The sequence below is a fragment of the Thalassophryne amazonica genome, chromosome 19, assembly GCF_902500255.1.
Source record: "Thalassophryne amazonica chromosome 19, fThaAma1.1, whole genome shotgun sequence".
NCBI lineage: Eukaryota > Metazoa > Chordata > Actinopteri > Batrachoidiformes > Batrachoididae > Thalassophryne > Thalassophryne amazonica.
The window spans coordinates 28,095,896-28,116,552 of NC_047121.1; the positions used below are offsets into that span (position 1 = coordinate 28,095,896).

Consider the following 20,657-nt stretch of genomic DNA (forward strand, 5'->3'; position numbering starts at 1 on the left):
AGACAATCCTGTCTCTGAGGTCTCCAGACAATTTCTTTGACTTCATGCTTGGTTTGTGCTCTAACATGCACTGTCAACTGTGGGACCTTATATGTAGACAGGTGTGTGCCTTTCCAAATCATGTCTAATCAACTGAATTTACCCCAGGTAGACTCCAATTAAGCTGTAGAAACATCTCAATGATGGTCAGTGTAAACAGGATGTGCCTGAGCTCAATGTTGAGCTTCATGGCAAAGGCTGCAAATACTTATGCACAGGTAATTTCTTAGTATTTTAAATGCATTTGCAAAAAAAAAAAAAAACTTATTTCATGTTGTCATTATGGGGTGTTGTGAGTAGAATTTTGAAGAAAAAAAAATGAATTGACTCCATTTTGGAATAAGGCTGTAACATAAAATGTGGGAACAGTAAAGCGCTGTGAATCTTTTCCAGATGCACGGTAGGCAATCTGGCAGTGAGGGAACACTCTTAACAGAGGTAACATAAAGGCAAGCAAACATCCTAATATGGACATGTGTGGACCCGTGAACCCGGAAAACCAGAACCAGGAAGTTAAGATACATGGAAAGAATGCAGACAACACATCCAAGTAAAAGCATTAGAGATTATTTAAGGTAGACCTTATTGTGTACCTTCAGAAGTGGAGCTGCTTACAGGGAAAAACTAAGGCAAGCTAGTTTACTGCTGCAATGCATTTTGGGAACTTCCCCCTAGTCCTAGTATCAAGGAGAGCATGTTGAAGTTGCTTTTACATTTGTGGTAGGTTATATGCTGCACTAAAGTAGGTTAAATGTGGAGCTGAAAGAAAGAATACTGGAGCTAGAGCGCTACAAGCGTCGCTGGAACTTGAAAATCCAGGGCCTAAAAGAAAAGGAGGGAGAAGAGACACGCAAAGAAGTAATCGACATCTTGGGCAAGATCGCACCACAATGTGCATCATCACTGGACAGCGCTGTGGACACCGCATATCGCCTGGGGAGAAGAGATGAGGGGAGACACCGTCAAATAATAATCCAATTCACCATGAGACATCACCGTGACGCCTTCTGGAAGCTGACCAAGAACTCCAGGGCGTGCAAGGAGTTGGGCATATACTTCAAGCAAGACTTCTGCAAACTAGACCGGGAAGCAAGAGCAGCAGCCTGGCCAAAAATGGAGCAAGCCAGAGCAGAGGGGAAGAACGTCTACTACCGATGGCACGTCGGGTATATCAATGGAGTTCGGGTATTCCCTGGTTAATTATAAAGCTATCCAAAACATCAATGCACTACTGGAAAGGGGGAAAAAAAAAAACAACAAAAAAAAAACAAATAAAATGTAATAAGGTATCTTAATAAATACATAGATAATTTTCCTGTTAAAGTTGCACTTAATTAATTTTTCAAAGGCTATTTGCCTTAAGTTCAAATACGCAGATTTAAAACTATTAACTAAAACTAACCCTAACTATTGTTTACAAACCTGTTTGAGATGTTACTACTTGACTAAGTTTTTGGAGGTCTACTGTTTTTTTTTCCTAGTTTTGTTAAAGGGATTCAGTGTTTCAATACACTTCTACTTTTACGTGAGAATTTCGATTTTTACTTACTTTGTTCTATAATTTCATTTATGTCCACTTTTCCTTTTAATTTCAATTGTGTGTCTTTAAATACTAGGGGCTTAAGAGACCATGTCAAAAGAAAATCAATATTTCTGTTTTGTAAAAATGTCAAAACTGACTATTTTCTTGCAAGAAACACACTCTGTTGAAGCAGATGAAAGTTTTTGGTCTAATCAGTGGGGAGAAAAAGTAATTCTTTGTCATGGTACCAACAAATCAGCTGGTGTAGCTTTTTTATTTAAGAACCTTCATAATAAAACAGAAACTCATAGGAAAGATGACCGGGGCCACTGGCTAATTTGTGTACTTAAAATGGAAAATGACTTTCTGATCCTCTGCAATATTTATGGCTATAACAATATTACTCAAAACAAACTACTTCTAGTGGAAATTACCAATCATCTTAAAAATCTGTCACTCCAATACTCTTTAATATGGTGTATGACGACTGGCTAGATAGGTCTCCTTCCAAATTCCAATCTTATCATATAAACTCAATTTTACAAAACCTTTGTTTAGATCTTAAACTAATAGACCCATGGAGGCTGGTTAATCCACTTGTTCAGTCCTTCTCATGGTTCAAACCTGATGGAACAGCTAAATCCCGTATTGATTTTTTGGCTAATTTCAAACAATTTTTTGCAAAAAACTGTAAATGCTGAATTTTCAGCCGCTCCTTTAACCGATCACTGTTTGATACTACTTAATATCACATCTCAAATGAAAAAACATCACAACAGAGGTTATTGGAAATTTAACTCATCGTTGCTCACCAGTGAAAATTTTAATAACGAAATTATTGAACAAATTGGTCTTATTACATTGGATAAAAACTTAAATTCTTTTGCAGAAAAATGGGAGTATTTTAAATTTAAAGTACGCCAAATCTCAATTAAACATAGTAAGCTGATAGCATGCCAAATGAAACAAAAAGAAATAGAAATTATTCAAGAGCTTAATCATATTTGTTCCAAAACTATTTTAATAATGAGGACAAACAACGGAGAAGCATTTTACAATCTAATTTAGATGAGATATATACTAAAAAAGCGAAAGGTGCATATTTAAGATCCCGAGCCAAGTGGATAGAGGAGGGGGAGAAAAGTACAGCATATTTCTGTAGGCTGGAAAAAATAAGACAAGAAAGAAATGCAATTAATAGTTTACAAATGAACAATCAGTTATGCACAGATCCTCAAATAATATCCAGAGAGATCTTTACCTTTTACAGGAACCTATATTCCTCCTCATACTCAAAACCTAAGGCTGAGACATTCTACCAATCTATTCAACACTTTATTCCTAAAATTAATGAAAATTTTAAACAAATATGCAAAGCTAAAATTACTCCCGAAGAGTTGGATAAAGCATTAGGTGCTTTATCCAAGGACAAAGCCCCAGGTTGTGACGGATTAACCACTAACTTTTACAAATACTTCTGGGATCATATCAAAGCCCTTGTTTTTGGAATGCTTGTAGAAATTTTAGAAAAGGATTCTTTAACACATACTATGAAACAAGGGGTGATCACACTCATACCTAAACCCGGGAAACACCCAACTCTTCTGGATAATTTAAGACCTATAACTTTATTAAATAATGACTATAAGCTCTTAACCCACATTTTTGCAAACAGGTTAAAATCAGGCATATCCCAAATTATTTCTGACACTCAATCTGTTTTTTTAAAAGGTCGCTCTATTCACAATAATACCCGCCTCATTTTGGACTTGATTGACTATAATTATCTAATTGAAAATGAAGGTTTTGTACTTTTCCTAGACTTCTATAATGCCTTTGATATGATAGAGCATGAATTTATGTTTCTGGCTTTAGATCTCTTTGGATTTGGAAATAACTTTATTAATGTAATCAAATTACTCTATAAAGATACAAATAGCTCAGTATGTCTTCCTCATGGCACCTCACAACGATTTAAGATTAACAAAGGTATAAAACAAGGATGTCCAATCTCGCCTCTGTTGTTCATTGTAGCAGCAGAAATGCTTGCTATACAAATAAAAAATGCTAATTTTGGTAAAATTGCTGTACTAGGTAAAAAGCTTTCCATTAGCCAGTTAGCTGATGACACAACCATTTTTTTAAATAATCTAAACGATATACCTCAACTCCTCCAAATTATTGATCTTTTTTCAGAAGCCTCAGGATTAAAATTGAATTTAAACAAGTGTGAAATACTATCTCTAAAAGACTGTACTTTATCTAATGCATCTAACATCCCTATAAAATCCAAAGTCAAATATTTAGGTATGTATATAACTAAAAATAAGACTGAACTTGAAAATCTTAATATTTGGGAGAAACTAAAAAAATGCAAAAGTCATTTAAATAATTGGTCACAGAGAGACTTATCCATTCTGGAAAGAATATTTATCACAAAAATGGAAAGTATCTCCAGACTGGTCTACCCGGCATATACACTAGGATTTCCTAAGTCAGCAATTAAATCTATTAATCAAATGAACTTTGACTTTATTTGGAGACGAAAAACTCATATAAGAAAAGGGAATTTAGTCAAACAGTTTGAAGAAGGAGGGTTACAAGCTATAGATTTCGATAGCCTTAACGGTACTTTAAAAATAAATTGGCTCAGGTCTTTCTTGATTAATCAAAATAGCCTATGGTTTCATATTCCAAATAAAATATTTTCCGAAATGGGAGGAGTTAGCTTATTACTTAGAAGTGATTTTGACATTCGGAAATTACCCATAAAACTTTCATCATTTCACCAGCAAGTTTTATTGTACTGGAGACTAATTTATAAACATAATTATAGCCCTCACAATACTCCACTAAGGAATTGTCATTATATAAATCTAGAAACAATCAATCTTTTAAAGAATTGGTATGAAAAAGGAATTTGGTCGGTGATGCATTTATTAAATGATAAAGGCATACTATTATCATTTGATGAATTCAAAACTAAATATAACCTGGAAGCAGAGAAAAAAGAATTTCAAAAAATTATTAGACCTATCCCTCCAAATATTTTATCTACAGCAACCAATCTTTTTCAAAACCCCATCTGCAGGTCCCCAGAACTACCAAAACTCCTGATAAACGGACAAAATGTTATGGCTAGATCACTTTCAAATTCCAAAATTAGGGAATTTTTTACTAATGCTTTGTTCCCCTATAAATCCAATCCAAAGTCTATCTCGCATTTATTCTCTCATGATCAAATTAAAAAGAAATTAGAACAAATTATATAAAACTTCCAATTCCCCCAAAAGCTAAGGAAGTACACTTCAAAACTTTTTCAGATGTTTATGCTTCAAAAGATTTTCTCAGACACCGATTTGCTTTTGACGATAACAGTTGTTCTTTTTGCGAACGGGAAATTGAGTCAACTGATCACTTATTTTATGATTGTATATACGCAAAAGCTTTGTGGGATGACGTGAATTACTGGCTTTTTCCTAGAATCCCAAACTTAATTGATTTTTCAAAATATGACATCATATTTGGTATTTTAGGAAAAGAAAAGAAATTTGAGAGTGTTCTAAATGTAATAATTGTGTTGGGTAAATTCTTCATTCACAAGTGCCGTTTCCTGAAGACAAAATCATCCTTCTCCACTTTTCACAAGGAACTCTGCCTCTACTTCTCATCTGTGAAATTTATGAACAAAAATCAAGCCATGGAACTGCATTGTTTGTTAACGAATTGAACTTATCAGAAAACCCCTAGTTTAAATTGATTTTATTTGCCTTTTTATTTTACTTTATTATTTATATATTTTTTTTTGTAAAATTTAATTTATTTCTATATGTCCTTTACTTGTATACTGGTCATCTTTCAGTTCTGTTGCCTGTTGTGGCAGTATTCAAATTGTTTCTTATTTGTGAAATGCCATTTATGTTGTATATATTCTTTCTCTTTTTTGTGTTATCAATTATTTTGTTCTTGTATTGTCAATAAAATTGGCTTAAAAAAAAAAAAAAAAAAAAAGATTGTCTTGCCTCCATCGCGCTGAGTCAGCTGGCTGTTGTGTAACCTTCACTTGGATTCCTGGGCACTCTGGCATTTTAGGTAATGAGATCGCAGATTCATTGGCCAAAGAGTCCCTTCTGAAAAATAAAGTTGATGCTAATATCCCTTTGGGAAAGGTTGATTGTTATAGTATTTTTAAAGAGTTGAGTGATCAGAAGTGGCAAAAGCAGTGGGAGAGTGAGTCGGTTGGGCGGCACTATTTTATGTGTCAGCCTTCGATTAAAAATAAGAGACTCCTCTCCTCATCCTGTCGTAAGGATCAAGTCAAATTGATTAGATTGAGACTGTGGCATTGTGGGTTGGCAGCATATTTAAAAGTGATTGGAAAACATCCAGATGGGTTGTGTCAGTGTGGTCAGTTGGAAAGTGTTCATCATGTTTTAATGTGCTGTCCTATGTATTCTAGTGATAGGCGGAAATTGTTTAAAGATTTGTCAGACTGTGGATTGACTGAGTTTTCTTTTAGGTCAATTTTTTCTGAGGGCAGTTACTCGCATTTAGTGGACAAAGCTGTGATTAAGTTCCTCCATTCCACCAACCTCTATTTGAGTCTAACATGATAAAGTACTTAACTATTACCTGTGGGGGGCAGCATTATGCTGCGCCAGCGTATAGCCTGCGGGAATCTATTAGAAGAAGAAGAAGACGGCGACAGGGGAGTCGTGTGCCGCTTTTATTTTTCAAAGTTAATTGTAATGTCACTGTTCGGTAAATTAACCTTTAGTACGTCCCTCCTGAACGTTTAACCTCACTGGATATCAACAGCACAGCTTTCTACGTGAGTCTTTTATTATATATTTATTTGTCAGGTTATATTTTGCCGGATCCGGCAAACACGCACCTAGCGATATTTGACCGGATCTCCTCGCTGATTGGCTAGTTCGAATGGCGTCATCGTATGGTTTATTTCAACATGGCGGCGCCCTCTAGTGCAGCAGATAAGAATATTTAGAGCGGAATCCTGCAAATGGCGATAAAAGCATCAAATTCGGCAGAAATAGTCCCCAGACAGTCCTCTTTTGAAAAAAACGATTGGCCACTTGACTTTTCAGTTGGTGCTCAGGTAGAGGTCAGTTGATGAATTACACAGGAGTCTAAATTAAAAGATGCTCCAATCATATTGAAACCTATGCCACATTATTTGCCTGATCATAAAGATTCCAAAAAGGTATGGTTTGGATGGTCTGTAACTGAATTCTATGGAGTTATGGGATAAAAACAGCAAGAATGGTGACAAAGGTCAGTGACTACGTTTACATGCAGCCAATAACCCTTTCATAACCGGAATATTAGCAATAACCCGGTTGCACACGGCCATGTAAACACCTGCAAAAACCCGAATAAGACCCCTGGGTTACTCCTTTTCTAACCCGAATATCAGGTCATATAGAGGGTTTTCAATCACGTGACCGATTTGTTGCAGGACAGGTGCCGTCGCCATTCTGGATTACAAGGAGGCTGACGCGTGATAGAAAAATGAAGAGAATGTACGGTTATTACGAGGCTTTAAATCCTTGAGATAAAGCTATTTATCGTGATAGATGTGTAGCAGTTGGTTCAGTGGATCCGTATCTTATACCAGATAGTGAGTTTAGTGTTAATGTAACGAACTGGCCGACCGTGTCACACTGCGATATTGTGAACTAGGAAGCTGCCAACCAGGTCAGCCTCGCCGGCCTCCTGCAGAGCATCACAGCGGAGCTCTGAAAGTGCAGGTCGGTCTTGAAGTCCTGAGCGATTTCTCTCACCAGGCGCTAGAAGGGCAGCTTGTGGATCAGCAGCTCAGTGCTCGAGGACCACAATGTAAATAAGCATCCTTATTGGAAGCGTTCTTGTGTTATCCTCTGCAGTATTTTTATGTATTGTTATATAATTTTATTGCAGAATAAAATAAAATAAAAATGTCTATCTCGGCTTTCAGTGCTTACCAGTCCAGTAAGTATCAGTGAAATTGTAGAGAGCTGGACATGTCCAAACTTGTCCTCTGACACGCCGAAACGGAGGTGTTCCTTTGTCTCGCTTCCAAAGCGAATCAGTCTTTACGCGTGAAGCCTCCGCGCGGCTTTCCATGACAAAATCTCTTGTTAAAAGTGAAATCTGCCGGAAAATGGCTGATGTCCAGCTCTTGTGATAACCAGAGAAAGAGCACACGACGGTCTCGTATCCACAGAGCCATCCGTTTAGAAATGGTCCGGTGGCTTGTGCCGCGTCGTCGCAGGTCGGAGGGCGGCGCGCAGAGCGTCCTTAAAGGGGTCCTTAAAGCTGTACTAACAGACCTTATTCTCTGTGAAGCCCATAAAATTTTCACCGAAAGCCAGATAAATTTTTCGAATGGTTTCCAGGTGCCAGTCTCTAACAGCTTCTGAAAAAATTCTGATGGAAAAAAAGTCCTTTTCATTCCGCCATTTCCAGACAATGAAAATCCGACGAGGGGGCGGGACCACTGCTTCCCAAGGCGTGCTCACAGGCGAATGACGTCACCGACAGGCATGGAAAAACTCACGCATGCGCACGAGGGTTCAAGCATGTCTGACGTAAAAACATATGAATGAAATCCATATAGTTTTTGAAAAAAATAAAAAGGACCGTTACTTTATTGACAGACCTCGTATGTCACATATAGAATCCAATAGACGTAGACCTTGTTTGACCTTTACTTTGGAGACCAAGCATTCAACTCTGTTCAAAACTATTCCATTTATTATCCTGTTAGCTGAACCAATAATTTGCATCACTTTTTACCAAAATTGGAGCAACTTTAACTTTTGAGTCCTGTACAAACTGAAACTGAGCTTTGTCACCATTCTTGCTGTTTTTATCCCGTAACTCCGTAGAATTCAGTCACAGATAGTCCAAACTATACCTTTTTGGAATCTTTATGATCAGGCAAATAATGTGGAATATTTTTTAATATGATTGGAGCATCTTTTAATTTTGACCTCTGTGTAATTCTTCAATTGACCCTACCTGACCACCGATTGAAAAGTCAAGCGGCCAATTGTTTTTTGTTTTTTTTTTTCAAAAGAGGAGTGTCTAAGGAGTATTTCTGCCAAATTTGATGCGTTTATCACCATTTGCATGATTGTTTCAGTTATCTGCTGCACTACTTGGCAAAGATGAACTGGACGATATGTCACCGTAGCGGGCACCGGCCGTCTAAATTTATTCATGACGAAACGGCCACGGTCGGGCGGGAACTTAAAGGCAATTGGACTTGAAGATCTCCTTATTTTACATTCATGATAGTAGCTCGATATTGGTGATTTTCATTATTGAAAATTGGCATATTTTACCATTCACTATTTTCAGGGGTGGACTGATCGAAGGTTTTGTAGACATGACACTGACAGAGAACAAACAAGATAAACACACATGCCGACATGGACTTCTGTAGTTTCGTTTTTATTCTGTCTTGAATTTGCAGGTTTTGTTTATCATCCCCGCCCTACACAGAAAATGACCAAGACTGCAAAAATTATTTCCACCATGCCAAGAATGATTTCCACCGCGTCACGAAAGCGCCGGTGGAAATAATTTTCGCCACACAGTGTAAATAATTTCGGGCACGGCTATGCCACATTTTCAGCTGTTTTTAGCGTCCGAAAATCTGTCGCGCTGCTTTTAGCGTCCGAGAATCCCTCCGGCAGTAGATGATTTTCTGTTCAGATTCAAATGACTTTATGGCACCCAAAATGGCATTTAAAGATGAAAAATTAGCACCAACACTCAATGCCAGGGCGCTGCAACACTCAATGCAGAGGACACCGCATGTTGAAATACCCTCTAGGATGATGTCATTTGAACTAGCCAATCAATGAGGAGATCCGGTCAAATATCGCTAGGTGCGTGTTTACCTGATCTGGCAAAATATACACTTTGTATTTATTTATAGTCTTAATTATAATGTATTTATTTGTAGTCGTATTTTTTATGTATCTTGTATTTATTGATAGTCTTAATTATTATATCCACTTGAGACCCAGGAATTAATTTTTGTCCTCCGTGAAGGACAAGAGTTTCACAGCTTTATTTCAAAAGGGAGTTAGCACAAGATCCCACTGCAACGAACAACAACAAAAAATCCTGTTTCTAATTTAATAACAAAACACAAAACTTGAGGTATGTTGTTTTCCCCAAAAGCAATTATTTAATTAAAAAAGAAGCAAAAATTGCAACACTTTAATTTTTTGAAGTCATTCCGTAGCTGAGAGCACTGCTGTCTGTAGCCGTGAAACCATAATAATAAAGGCAAAGGCTATTCACCTAACCGTTGGGCAGATGAGTCAGACATTGAACATTACACGCCCAACCGTGATTGTGTATTTGACACATTTTGTGCATCTAAATTATGTTTTTTACACCACTTTTTAAGGCTCTATTGCGGCGTGAAAAGTGGCGTATATTTACACACTTAACGGCGCCAGCTTTAATTACTGCGAAAAAAAAAACACTGCAATGGATGAACGTAGACAAACTTCATAAGCATTTTGAATGGAAGCCTGTTAACAATGACAAAACAGTTTTTATTAACAAAATGCTGCTTGTTGCCTGTAAGATGGTATTAGTTTGACACAGTTCCCTGGGTGTGATGAGGCAAACCGCTTTAGATCACAGCCCCTCCGCGGGCTCCGAACCCTCCCACAGCCGGCAAAAAAATATCTGCCTCCGAATAATAAAAGTAATAATATTATATATAATATACATACATATTATATATAATATACATCTCACAGTGAAAGCCACCGAGATTTAGCGGGATTTGAAACCTCAATGGGGCAAATTGATTGTAGACTACGGAAAGCAACACTTTAAATGGGTATGGCGTATGGTGTCTCAGAAGGATATGCTATTTATTTGTAGCCGTATTTATTATATATTTTATATTTATTTTTAGTCTAGTTTATTATATAATTTATATTCATTATTAGAAGTGGAGATATGCCCTGGAGAGAAGGGGAATGAAGGTCAGTAGGAGCACGAAGGAGCACAGTGGAATGCTGAAGTTCGGAGGATCAAGGTGATGAACCAGTCAACGTTGCAGATAGTGGAGTAGGGAGGTGGAGAGAGTATCATACAAACAGGAGTGATTTGTGGTAGAAGGGTATTTGCAAGAGGGAAAGTTAATGTGTCCAAGCATCTAGTTACACCAGCTACGTTGTACGGCTTAGACCTTAGGGTTATTCTATGGTAATGGAATTACAACAACGGGAAAATCTGGCCATATTTAGCTCCCCATTAAAAATGTGCTCTGATTGTAATTCCATTACCATAGAATCGCCCCTTAGTGATTCCCTTGGGAGAGACTAAAGTGGACAGGTTCAGGAATGAGCATATCAGAGGGACAGTACAGGTTGGACACTTTGGAGGGACAGTGAGAGAGGGACAGCGTTTGGCCTGCTGCAGATGAGAGGGTGTATTGAGAGTAGAATGCTGAGGCTGGAGCTTCCAGACAGGAGTGGTTGTGGCGATGATGCAGATAAAGGGTGAGATGGACACGTGATCTTACATGATGACAGGAGGTGAAAGAAAAAGGTGTAGAATGTCATGGAGATGTGGACACAATACGAAAGCAGTCACTTAAAAAGCTGTAATAGCTGAAGTCACAAACATCATCAGAACAAGTCCAGTTTCTTTGGACAAGAATTTATAGATCTCTCATCTCAGTACTGATTGAGAACCTTAATTTAAAAGGGACCTCTTGTAAGTTTTTTGTATAATAGTGTCATTCTAAGTGTTAAATAAAACTATTTTTGTAGTTACTTTTAAAATTTGCATTTTCTATTAATATTTTTTGCGCTAAACAAATTTTCTAAAAATAAATCACTGCTACAGGCGCTGCATTCAAACTGAAGTGTGACATGAGCGTGTGGGGTAATGTGTTTACAATATAGCAGCAAGCCATAAGCTCAGCAGCTATTTCACTTCTTACACAAATGCGAAACAGAGTAATTTAACATTTTTTTGGATTTTACTTCACTTTAGTTTAGTCTTGGTTGATCATGGGATTTATTTTCATCGTGGGAAGAGCTGAGTGATGGCTGTAATAATAGCTGAAGGGACATTAATGAATGAGATACTGTGACTCTTGAGTTAATTTTTTTTGATGTGGAACAAAGCGCCAGCATCCTTTGGTTCAGGCCGATAACACAGAGGGACTTCTTTTAAAATGCTACGGTTCTTCAGCCCCAACAAGGAACTATTTTCAGATGTCGTTGTCCACAATCAGGATGCTTATATGGGTAAGTTTACGTCAGGCTGTGATGATGAATCTGACTGAAATGAACAGTGTAAGATAAGACTTTATATTTGAATTTATATCATATTTCTGAGGTTCATGTTGGCTGTGGTTCGCCCTGCGTTTACACACTTACTAAAGTAAAGTAACATTAGGACTGCAATGTCTTTCAACAACTTTTTTTGGTGTCTAACCCATTGTCAGAGGGACAAGTGAGGAATTGTGAGTCGCCGTCATGTTAGTGGCTGCATAAGTGAGTGAGTCAGAATATGTTTTTAGACAACTGTATGACAGCCAGCCAAGTCTTCGTGAAACTTTTGTCGGTCCATCTTATCAACATTCTCCCTCTCTTGCACATAACATTCAATATGGATACATTAAGGTGGAAGCTTGGTCCCCACACGCATAAGTCATAAAAATTTCTGACCAATCACATGCGTTCTTCATAATTTTTTCTATTCTAGCGGCTTTATGAATGATCAAAAACAACAACAACAAAAAACCCATAAGAAGGGTGGGAAATGCATGTTTTTATTATGTTTTATCAGAAATAATAATTAGATTTAGGCTATCCCTTTAAAGGGGAGCACTGTAATTTTTTAACTTGGGCTGCTGTTGTTTGTTTTTTATGTATTTTTTTTGGAGGGTGTTATATTTTCACTCAGGATTAAAACAATTTTAATCAACGCAAACAACTTCATTGTCTAAACCACTATATGTGTCTGTGTGCAGGGCATGCCCTCAGTAAACTGCTTCTTTTCAGCACTGAATAGATGAAAATGTCATTAGGGTTACCATGTGGTTAGGACAGGATCATTCCAGAGGTATACATGCAGGGTTACCCTTAGTAAATGTCAAGGAACATTGTGAAACAAACAATTAGTTATATAATTAGCTGTGCTTACCTTAGCCTTACACCCTTCGGTCTCCATTGTTTTTTACAAGCTGATTGTCAGTGAGGGATGTGTTCTGCTTACAACAGGAAGAAGCTCATCATTGATAGTTGACTGTAGGTTCTGGTGATGACTGTGATCCCTTAAAGGGTTCATAGTAGAAGATGGGTGGAAAGACAGATAACTGTATGAAGACATTTCTATGTGTTTTCTAGAAAAATGGGTGCACTGTATTTTTTTTGTCTGTTAAAAATGTCTTAAATTGAACCCTCTCAGGTCTGATGGACGACACCCCGGTGACCTCAGTGAACAGGAAGTGTTCTGCTGTCACAGGAAGTGCCCGGAAAATAAAAGACAATGCTGCTGATTGGCACAACCTGATGCTCCGTTGGGAGAAACTTAATAATGAAGGATTCAGCGCTGCCGAAAAAATTGTCAACCTCCGAATGACGTGGTTAGTGTTCAACTGCAGATGGTCATTTTTTTATTGTTTTGTTCTCTTTATTGAACAGATTTTCATGAGTACAATAAATAATCAGAACTTAAAAGCAGTAAGGGGTAGACAAATGTTAAAGATAAAAGTGAGCTTCAGTGTACACGTACCTTCATATTTTTAGGCATGTACCCGGTAAAATGTAGCAGGGACTGCATTAGAATTTTTGGTCACTGAGTCCTGGGACACATTAGGTATTGAAAATGTGAGTGCCAAGGCCCAGCCCTGAGTCCCAGCACCTCGAGGTGGCTTTGCTGCCTTGCTCAAGTGCTGTGTACTGAAGTCTTTGAATTCAGTACACAGAGCTGCTGATTTTAGGAGCTACTCATTTGTGTTGCAGTATGACAAATGATGCCATGAAACCAAACTGTGTCCAAGATTATGGAGTTTTATATTTGAAAAAGGCAACATAAACAAAAGTAAATCCACAGCACTGTAGGTGTGCAGGTCTTTTGAAATCAAACAGCCATTGGATCTAGTTTTTTTTTTTTTTTTTTTTTTTTTTTTTTTTTTTTTGTAGGTTCAGAATTGGATGGACATTTGTTAAAGCGAAGCAGAATCAAGTAAATAATTCCAGATTTGTCCTCTTTTGTATCTATTTGTAAGATCCACAACTTGAGGCAGTTTAAAGTTAAATATGATGTAGACTAGACTTCATATGTCATTGTTTTGTTATATTTCATGTCGTATAGACTGTCCTGTCCAGGGTCTATCCCACCTCACACCTTATGACTTATATAAAAATTACTCATAAATAATGTTTTAAATATTAAAAACACATGAATATTGGATTAATAGCATTTGCTGCAGTGTTCAAAAACTAACATACAGTTAATCTGTGAGCAGCAGAGAGCTGCGTCAGGCACTTTAACACCATGAGACTCATATTATCAGTATATCGGCCAATATCTAAAAATCCTGTGACCCGGCCGCGGATAAGAAGTTGAAGATGAGATGAGATACATAAAAATGTCATTGATTGCATACATTTCATTATCAAACCCTTCTGAAAAATAAATGTATTCGATGACGCTTGATGTTTTACAATTTAATCACAGACATTTTTTTATATTATATAAATCATTTATAAATATAACTAACTAGAGGTGGGGAATTTTTAAGCATCTCATGATTCAGCTACGATTCAGAGGTTCTGTGACTTGATTATAAAATGATTAATGATGCATATTTTTTTCTATGCAGCTGCTCTATATGCCGTCTACTCCAGTTTTTATGAAGAGGGAAGATGTAAAAAGCCATATGGCAAATGTTTTTACATAAAAAGTTCATTACCGGCTCCAAAAATGACTAGAGTAAAAAAAGAAACAGGAATGTGAGAAGTGCTCACTAATGGTGGCCAGCACGTGCGTTCCAACCTCCTCAGATAACATTTCTCAAATTGGTTATTAACATTTGTTAATTGATTGAGAATCGTTTGTGTCGTGATTTACCCAAGAATAGACCCCCCCCCACACTCTCCACTCGTACCAACAACCACCCAGAATACCTCATGCTACTGTCACTCAGATTGGTAGTTGCTGTGTCACATCGCTCAGCAGTTGCATGAAACCAACTTCTCATCTATTTTGGCCCCGCCTAGCTGGTGTCATAGCAACGACTTGTCTCTTGTGGGTGTAAATGTCCACTCTGAGTGAAAATGAATGGCAGCTGCTTGCTTTGCTGTTGTCTCTTGTGGCTAGTGTGATCAGGGGGTGACAGGGGTGCCAGCCATCCTTCACAGCATTGTAAATTAAGTCATCAGAGTAACCTCTGCTGGACAAATTACGTAATGACTATTTACAACAGCCAAAGTGTTTTTCTGCATTGCTTATTCACTAAGATGAAAGTTTTCATATCGGCCGTATTCAAGTTATTTGTGGTGTACAACAAAACCAAAAATGGCATGAATGTCTAGAGTGCAGTTAGAAAACAATTCATTGACAGGAGTGTCCTTAAAACATTTTTTTTTAATATTTGAGGATTAATTTTGAACAGTAATCAACATAATTTGTGCAAAACTCCTCCCATCTTGGTTACTTTAGCTTTTAATCTGTTGGAATATATGTCCCAGAATGATTTTGTGACATACCCCATTTCTCTTTTAGTTCTCAAAGTGAGCAGCAGCTCCTCGTGAATGATTCTTCATCATCGTCTCCTCTGCAGCAGCAAACGGGCAGAGCGAATGCTCCAAGTGCAGAGCTGCAGGAGGAATGCTGCAAACTGCAAGACATGCTGGACCGAATGGTGAGAAACCTAACTGGTCAAAGAAGACACAAAAGAAACTTTAAGACATCTGTAAATATTAAATGTTCACAGTTGTCACTGTATTTGACCAACACTCACATAATAGTGAGCAAAAGTGTTGGTGGTCTCACTGGAGGAAAGACCTTGTTGTTTGAGTTTTGGACCATAACTGCTGTGAAATAAATAGACAATAAGTCTGTACTGCTCTGATTTAATGTTTCTGTGTGGAAAAGGTTTGACACATCTGTGAAATATTTCATAAAGTTGCTTTTTGCTGAATCTCGTGCCTCAAAGTTCAAAAGGTTTGACATCATGTGTTCATTTAACTCAGTGAGTTACACTATGACGGCATTCACTGTTTCTGAGTTATTGTGTTAAACTGGAAGGATGGACTTCATCTTCAATCTACTCATTCACTGTGTTTGAGGCTATTCCGAAACACATTGAAAATATGGAAGACCCTTAACTTATTCCAGTTAAGGGTCACAGGGTGAAGCCTATCCAGAATGGTTGGTGAACCTGACACAACTTAATCATAGTTGTTGGTTCCGGAATACCGGTTCTGAATTTGTTCCATCAACTCTGGTAGTTAAATGAGCATGTCCATGTTCATAGCCAGACTATAAAGATATTATTTGAGCAACATAAACTGTGAGTTGTAAAAGAGAAAAAAAAAGTGCACCTTATTTCTCGGTTGCCTCTAGTGTGGCTCTAACAAGCATAGTTGTTACAGTGCTTATTAGATCCACACTAGAGGCCAATGTAACATCATGTTGATATTAGACATTTGGCCTGACTAGGCATCTAAACCATATCATGGTATTATCAAGTACCAGTATAAGACATTTGGTACATGTACCGGTAATCCCGTCCACATATTTTGGATATATCAGTGCTGGATGTGGCAAGCCGTTAAGACTGCTGTTTAATGCAGCAGCTCAGAGTTGAGGAAAAAAAAACGAAAAAACAGTTTGCATCATGTTGCTGTGTCTCACAGCACGGTGGTGACACAACAAATGAGCAGCACATCCGTCTTAAGTTTTACAAATGTATTAACGCTTTGTTTTCTTTCAAACTCTGCACGCATCCTCTGACTGTGTTAGCATGGCGACAACAGCTAAAAATCGAGCAGCATATGTGCAGTGTATAAAAATAAAAAACAAACAAACTAAGGCTTAGTATTTACACACACATACACTTGCAGTCTCTTTCTGAGGATGTCATGACATAAAAGCACAGCTACCTTACCTGTCAATCAGGTTGCGTTTTCCACATCAATACACAAGTTCTACGTTATTCCTGCTTACTGTGCAGGGCAGGGGCCCATCCAGGTGGAAAGAGGATGGAATACCCCACCCCACCCCCCGGAACACCATTTGAGTAAAACTTCACTTTTGATGACTTTTTTTTTTTTTAATTACTACTACTAATAATATTTTTAACACCTAAAATGTATAATCTGTATTATTCTGGGCCTGTGTTTTACTACAGTTTTGCACAGTGGAATTGATGAGCCATATATGTTTACTTAATTTGAACTTTTCTACATAAAGTTTGATGTGAGCACTACCTTTTTTTAAGCAGTGTTTAAGCTCAGGCATAACTGGGCCTGTTTTGTCAGTTAGGATGAGGGATGCCATAAATATTTTTACAGGAACAAACTTATAAACAAATCAATATTCAATTATAATAATAACAAAATAAAAATGAATAACATATACATTGTATAGTACTATCACAACTAGGTCCACAGTCCAAAATCACAGGAATACAATGCCTGAGTTTGTAAGGAACCATCTGCAATACTTTGCATTGAAAACTGCAAACTGGCACAAATGCTTAGGACAAACTGGAGTAAAGTCTGAGTTTAGAATGTCAAGTAACATCAAGTACTCTGTTTTCGGTGTGAGCTTGGGCGTTCTTTGACCTCCGTGCTGAGCAGTACTTGGTGTATTTTGTCCTTTTAGGTTGCTGTAGTGTTGAAGATGGAGCGCTTGCTGGCTTCTCAGCAAGGCATCCTGGACTTGGAAGAGTTTCAGTTTGGAGCTGAAGGCAGAACATCACCGCTGTTCCACAGCTGGAGCACCAAACAGTTTTGTGAGTGTGGTCTGATACAGCTTCAGGTTTTGTTTTTACAGGTTGATACAGTGTCACCTAGACTCCAAATTTCATTGAGATTACACATTTTATTGCCAAATGTTCTAAATGTTCTTAGTTTTGGGTTTATTTAGTTTTCACCCATTCTGATTTTTGAATCCTGATTCAGACACTAATTTGTACAGAAACTGAAAATGTTAAAAGTAGAAAATGGGTTGATTCTCCTCAAGTTGGACCTTGGCATCAGAAACACTGATCCATTTTCTGCCACTTATCGGAGTTGGGGTCACAGTGGCTGCAGACTAAGAAGCTCATACCACACTTCCCTATCCTGGCCAAGTCCTCTAACCAGACCTGGTGTCGTGGGCGGGCCTTAGGGTGCCTTGGGCGGGCCTTACGGAGCCTTGCCCGCCTTCTGAGTCAGTTGGGACCACCATGGATGGATGTGTCTGTCAGTCACCTGCCAACCACAAAAGAAAAACCAAATTGCAAACTGCCTTGATTACAATTTGTATAAATTTTCAATATAGATGATTCATAATAATATCAATAAAGTATGGAGTAATTATTAGGCTATAGCCTAATAGTCATCAGGTACACATACAGAGACAGCAAAAGCGGGAATTACTGTAGCTACCTGACCGACAGACCCACTTTACTGCATGCCTATATATGTCACACATATGACAAATACAATGTGAAACTGTCTTTAAACTAAATGAAAACAACAAAATAGGAGTACTTTTTCTGACCAGTCCATCAAAATACATACAGGCCAGGAAAAACCACACCAAGCAGCCCCATGAAGCCCTTTATTAATAGCCTAAATCACGTGTTTTGTTCTGCTGGACAGGAGAAGATACCAAATCAGTGCATCTCTATTGTGCGGGCATAAATACTCAGGGTTTCGCAGTGTGGGTGGGACTTGACATACAGGCACCTTGACACTTGTACAAATTTGATCCATAACCTGCTGTGCAATTCATTGTGGCAGTGTGCCTCGGTTTGTCCTGCTTGATGTGCTATATAAAATAATCATTTTGTAGCTGATGATGCATTTGCTCTCAGAACTTGGCCGATGATGGTGCGGATTCTCATCTCAGATGTTTCACACTTGATCTCAAACCTGCTCTGACTGGAGATGTGGAACATCGAAGAAAAAATACAATTCTTGTAGTTAGTGCGAGAAACAGTCAGCCACAAGTTGTTTTTTTTTTGTCATATTTGGGTAACGATGCCAAACTGAGCACTTCTACCTCAATAAATCTGTGCTTTGAAAAAGAACTAAATAAACCTCTTTTGAAACCAGGTGACATCAGCAGTCTGTTGACTTAGACTGAATTCCTGATTCTGTCTCTTTAAGTGGTGGAAGCTGCAGATGACCCACCTGAGTGGCTTGTTTTTCCTCCTGTTTAACTGTAGTGGAAGCGTCCCGTTTCCTGTTGGACTGCTACAGTCAGGAGCTGAGGCTGAAGCAGACCATCCTGCGGGAGATTGCTCACACTGTGACCTCTGACCTCTGCATGGTGTACCTGTCTTGTTGGCTCCATCAGCCCTTCATCCCACCCCAGGCCAGGATGACGCTGGAGGCTCTGCTGTTGGAGACGGGACACCGGACGCTATGACGTCCAGCTGTGGAGCAGCGAGTGGATCGATGCAAAGGTTCTGGGAACAGCTTTTCAAATGTCTGGTTCTCCTCATGCAGAGAGGTCCCAACTGTACCCACAAACCCCAGCCAGCCCTGGGATGGTTTAGTGACGCCATCACGCACCTTTGGGGCTGTTGGAAGGTTTAACGGTGACATTTGATAGACATAGCGAGCTGTTTACATGAGCTTGAAATGTTTCTGTTTACCCTTTACTCTGTCTTCATGTCAGGTTACTGTTACTTTAAAATGTTTGGAATATTTGTTAAATCTCTTCTGTCATATAATAGTGTTGGATTTCACACAAGTTTATTTCAGGAACATGAAGTTGTAAACGGCATGTGGAAGTCACATGAAAACTTAACTACCTCCTTTAGATCTGTTTCTCCAAGTCCAGCTTCACATTTGACATTGCTGCAGAAACGTTACATTGTAGCGTTTTATAAAAAGTAGCAAAATAGTGAAATTTCCCCTATTTATCTACATATAAACATCACATGTGACAAAATGTTTTCTACAGTTAAACTAACCGCTTAGTCCATTTATTGCTTTACAAATTTTAGAGGATGCAGATAAAAACCAGCTAAGGACTGAAGCTTCCACCTGACTGCTCAAACACCAGGAAGCAGGAAGTGACATGATCATCGCTCTAACTTCATTAAGTAAGAGGTGATTAAAACAATAAGCTGAAAACACCTCAGTGTTCAAGGAGAAGGCAGAAGGAAGCTAAAAACTGATCACAAGAGTCTGATGCAGAGCCACTGTTTTGTGTGATCGTGACATAAATTGTGTGTATCTGAGGACAGTGAGGGTTCGGTACTGAATGTTCGTGGATTCTTTATGGACTCTGTCCTGTGGAGTTAAAACTGGCCCTTCAGACAGGAAGGAGGCTGACACACAAACAAGCAACACAAAATTTAAAAAAGTGATTTATCAAGATAACAATTCACAACCTGGACACATGGAGCCTAAAAAATAAACAACGGCCTCTTGTGTTTCACAACGGAGTTCTTGAATACGTTTGGGGAGAAATCATGAGTTCAGGCGGGTTGCTGAGACGCTACAGGATCTGTGGGTTTCCAGTCTGAGGAATAAAAGGCGTGACAACACACATCACAACTGACTTTGATACAAAGATGGGGGCTGAAGAGAGACAAGAACTGGGCAAATGCTACCCGGCATCAAGGAGTAGTGTGAATTATTTGTGGTAAGGCAGTGAATGTTCTGCTGGTGGTGATTTGGATCTGGATAAGTCCGCTGAAGCAGCTGGAATACTTTCATTAAAAAAAAAAAAAAAAAAGCCCAGTGAGTCAGGGCACTCGTTTATCAAACATCAGAGAAAAGGTATGAAATGGATATGGACTGCCCCCCCACCCCACAAGCACATTAAATGTTGTTCAGGTTCCTCGCCAGAATAACTACTTAGAGCGAAGAAA

The 20,657-nt window shown here is 38.4% G+C and overlaps 1 protein-coding gene across 2 annotated transcripts; it reads left to right on the forward strand.

Annotated features, from left to right (window-relative positions):
- Positions 1 to 6,258: 6,258 nt before the first annotated feature.
- cinp (cyclin-dependent kinase 2 interacting protein) lies at positions 6,259 to 19,803 on the forward strand. Of its 2 annotated transcripts, XM_034194940.1 has the most exons (5): positions 6,259 to 6,392; positions 13,019 to 13,196; positions 15,341 to 15,479; positions 17,447 to 17,576; positions 18,999 to 19,333. In XM_034194940.1, the coding sequence occupies exons 2-5, from the start codon at positions 13,024 to 13,026 to the stop codon at positions 19,199 to 19,201; spliced, it is 645 nt and encodes a 214-aa protein (XP_034050831.1). In that variant the 5' UTR covers positions 6,259 to 6,392; positions 13,019 to 13,023; the 3' UTR covers positions 19,202 to 19,333. The 2 variants fall into 2 exon arrangements, with proteins under 2 accessions (XP_034050831.1, XP_034050830.1); XM_034194939.1 differs by lacking the exon at positions 6,259 to 6,392 and having other exon boundaries at positions 12,951 to 13,196; positions 19,130 to 19,803.
- Positions 19,804 to 20,657: the final 854 nt, after the last annotated feature.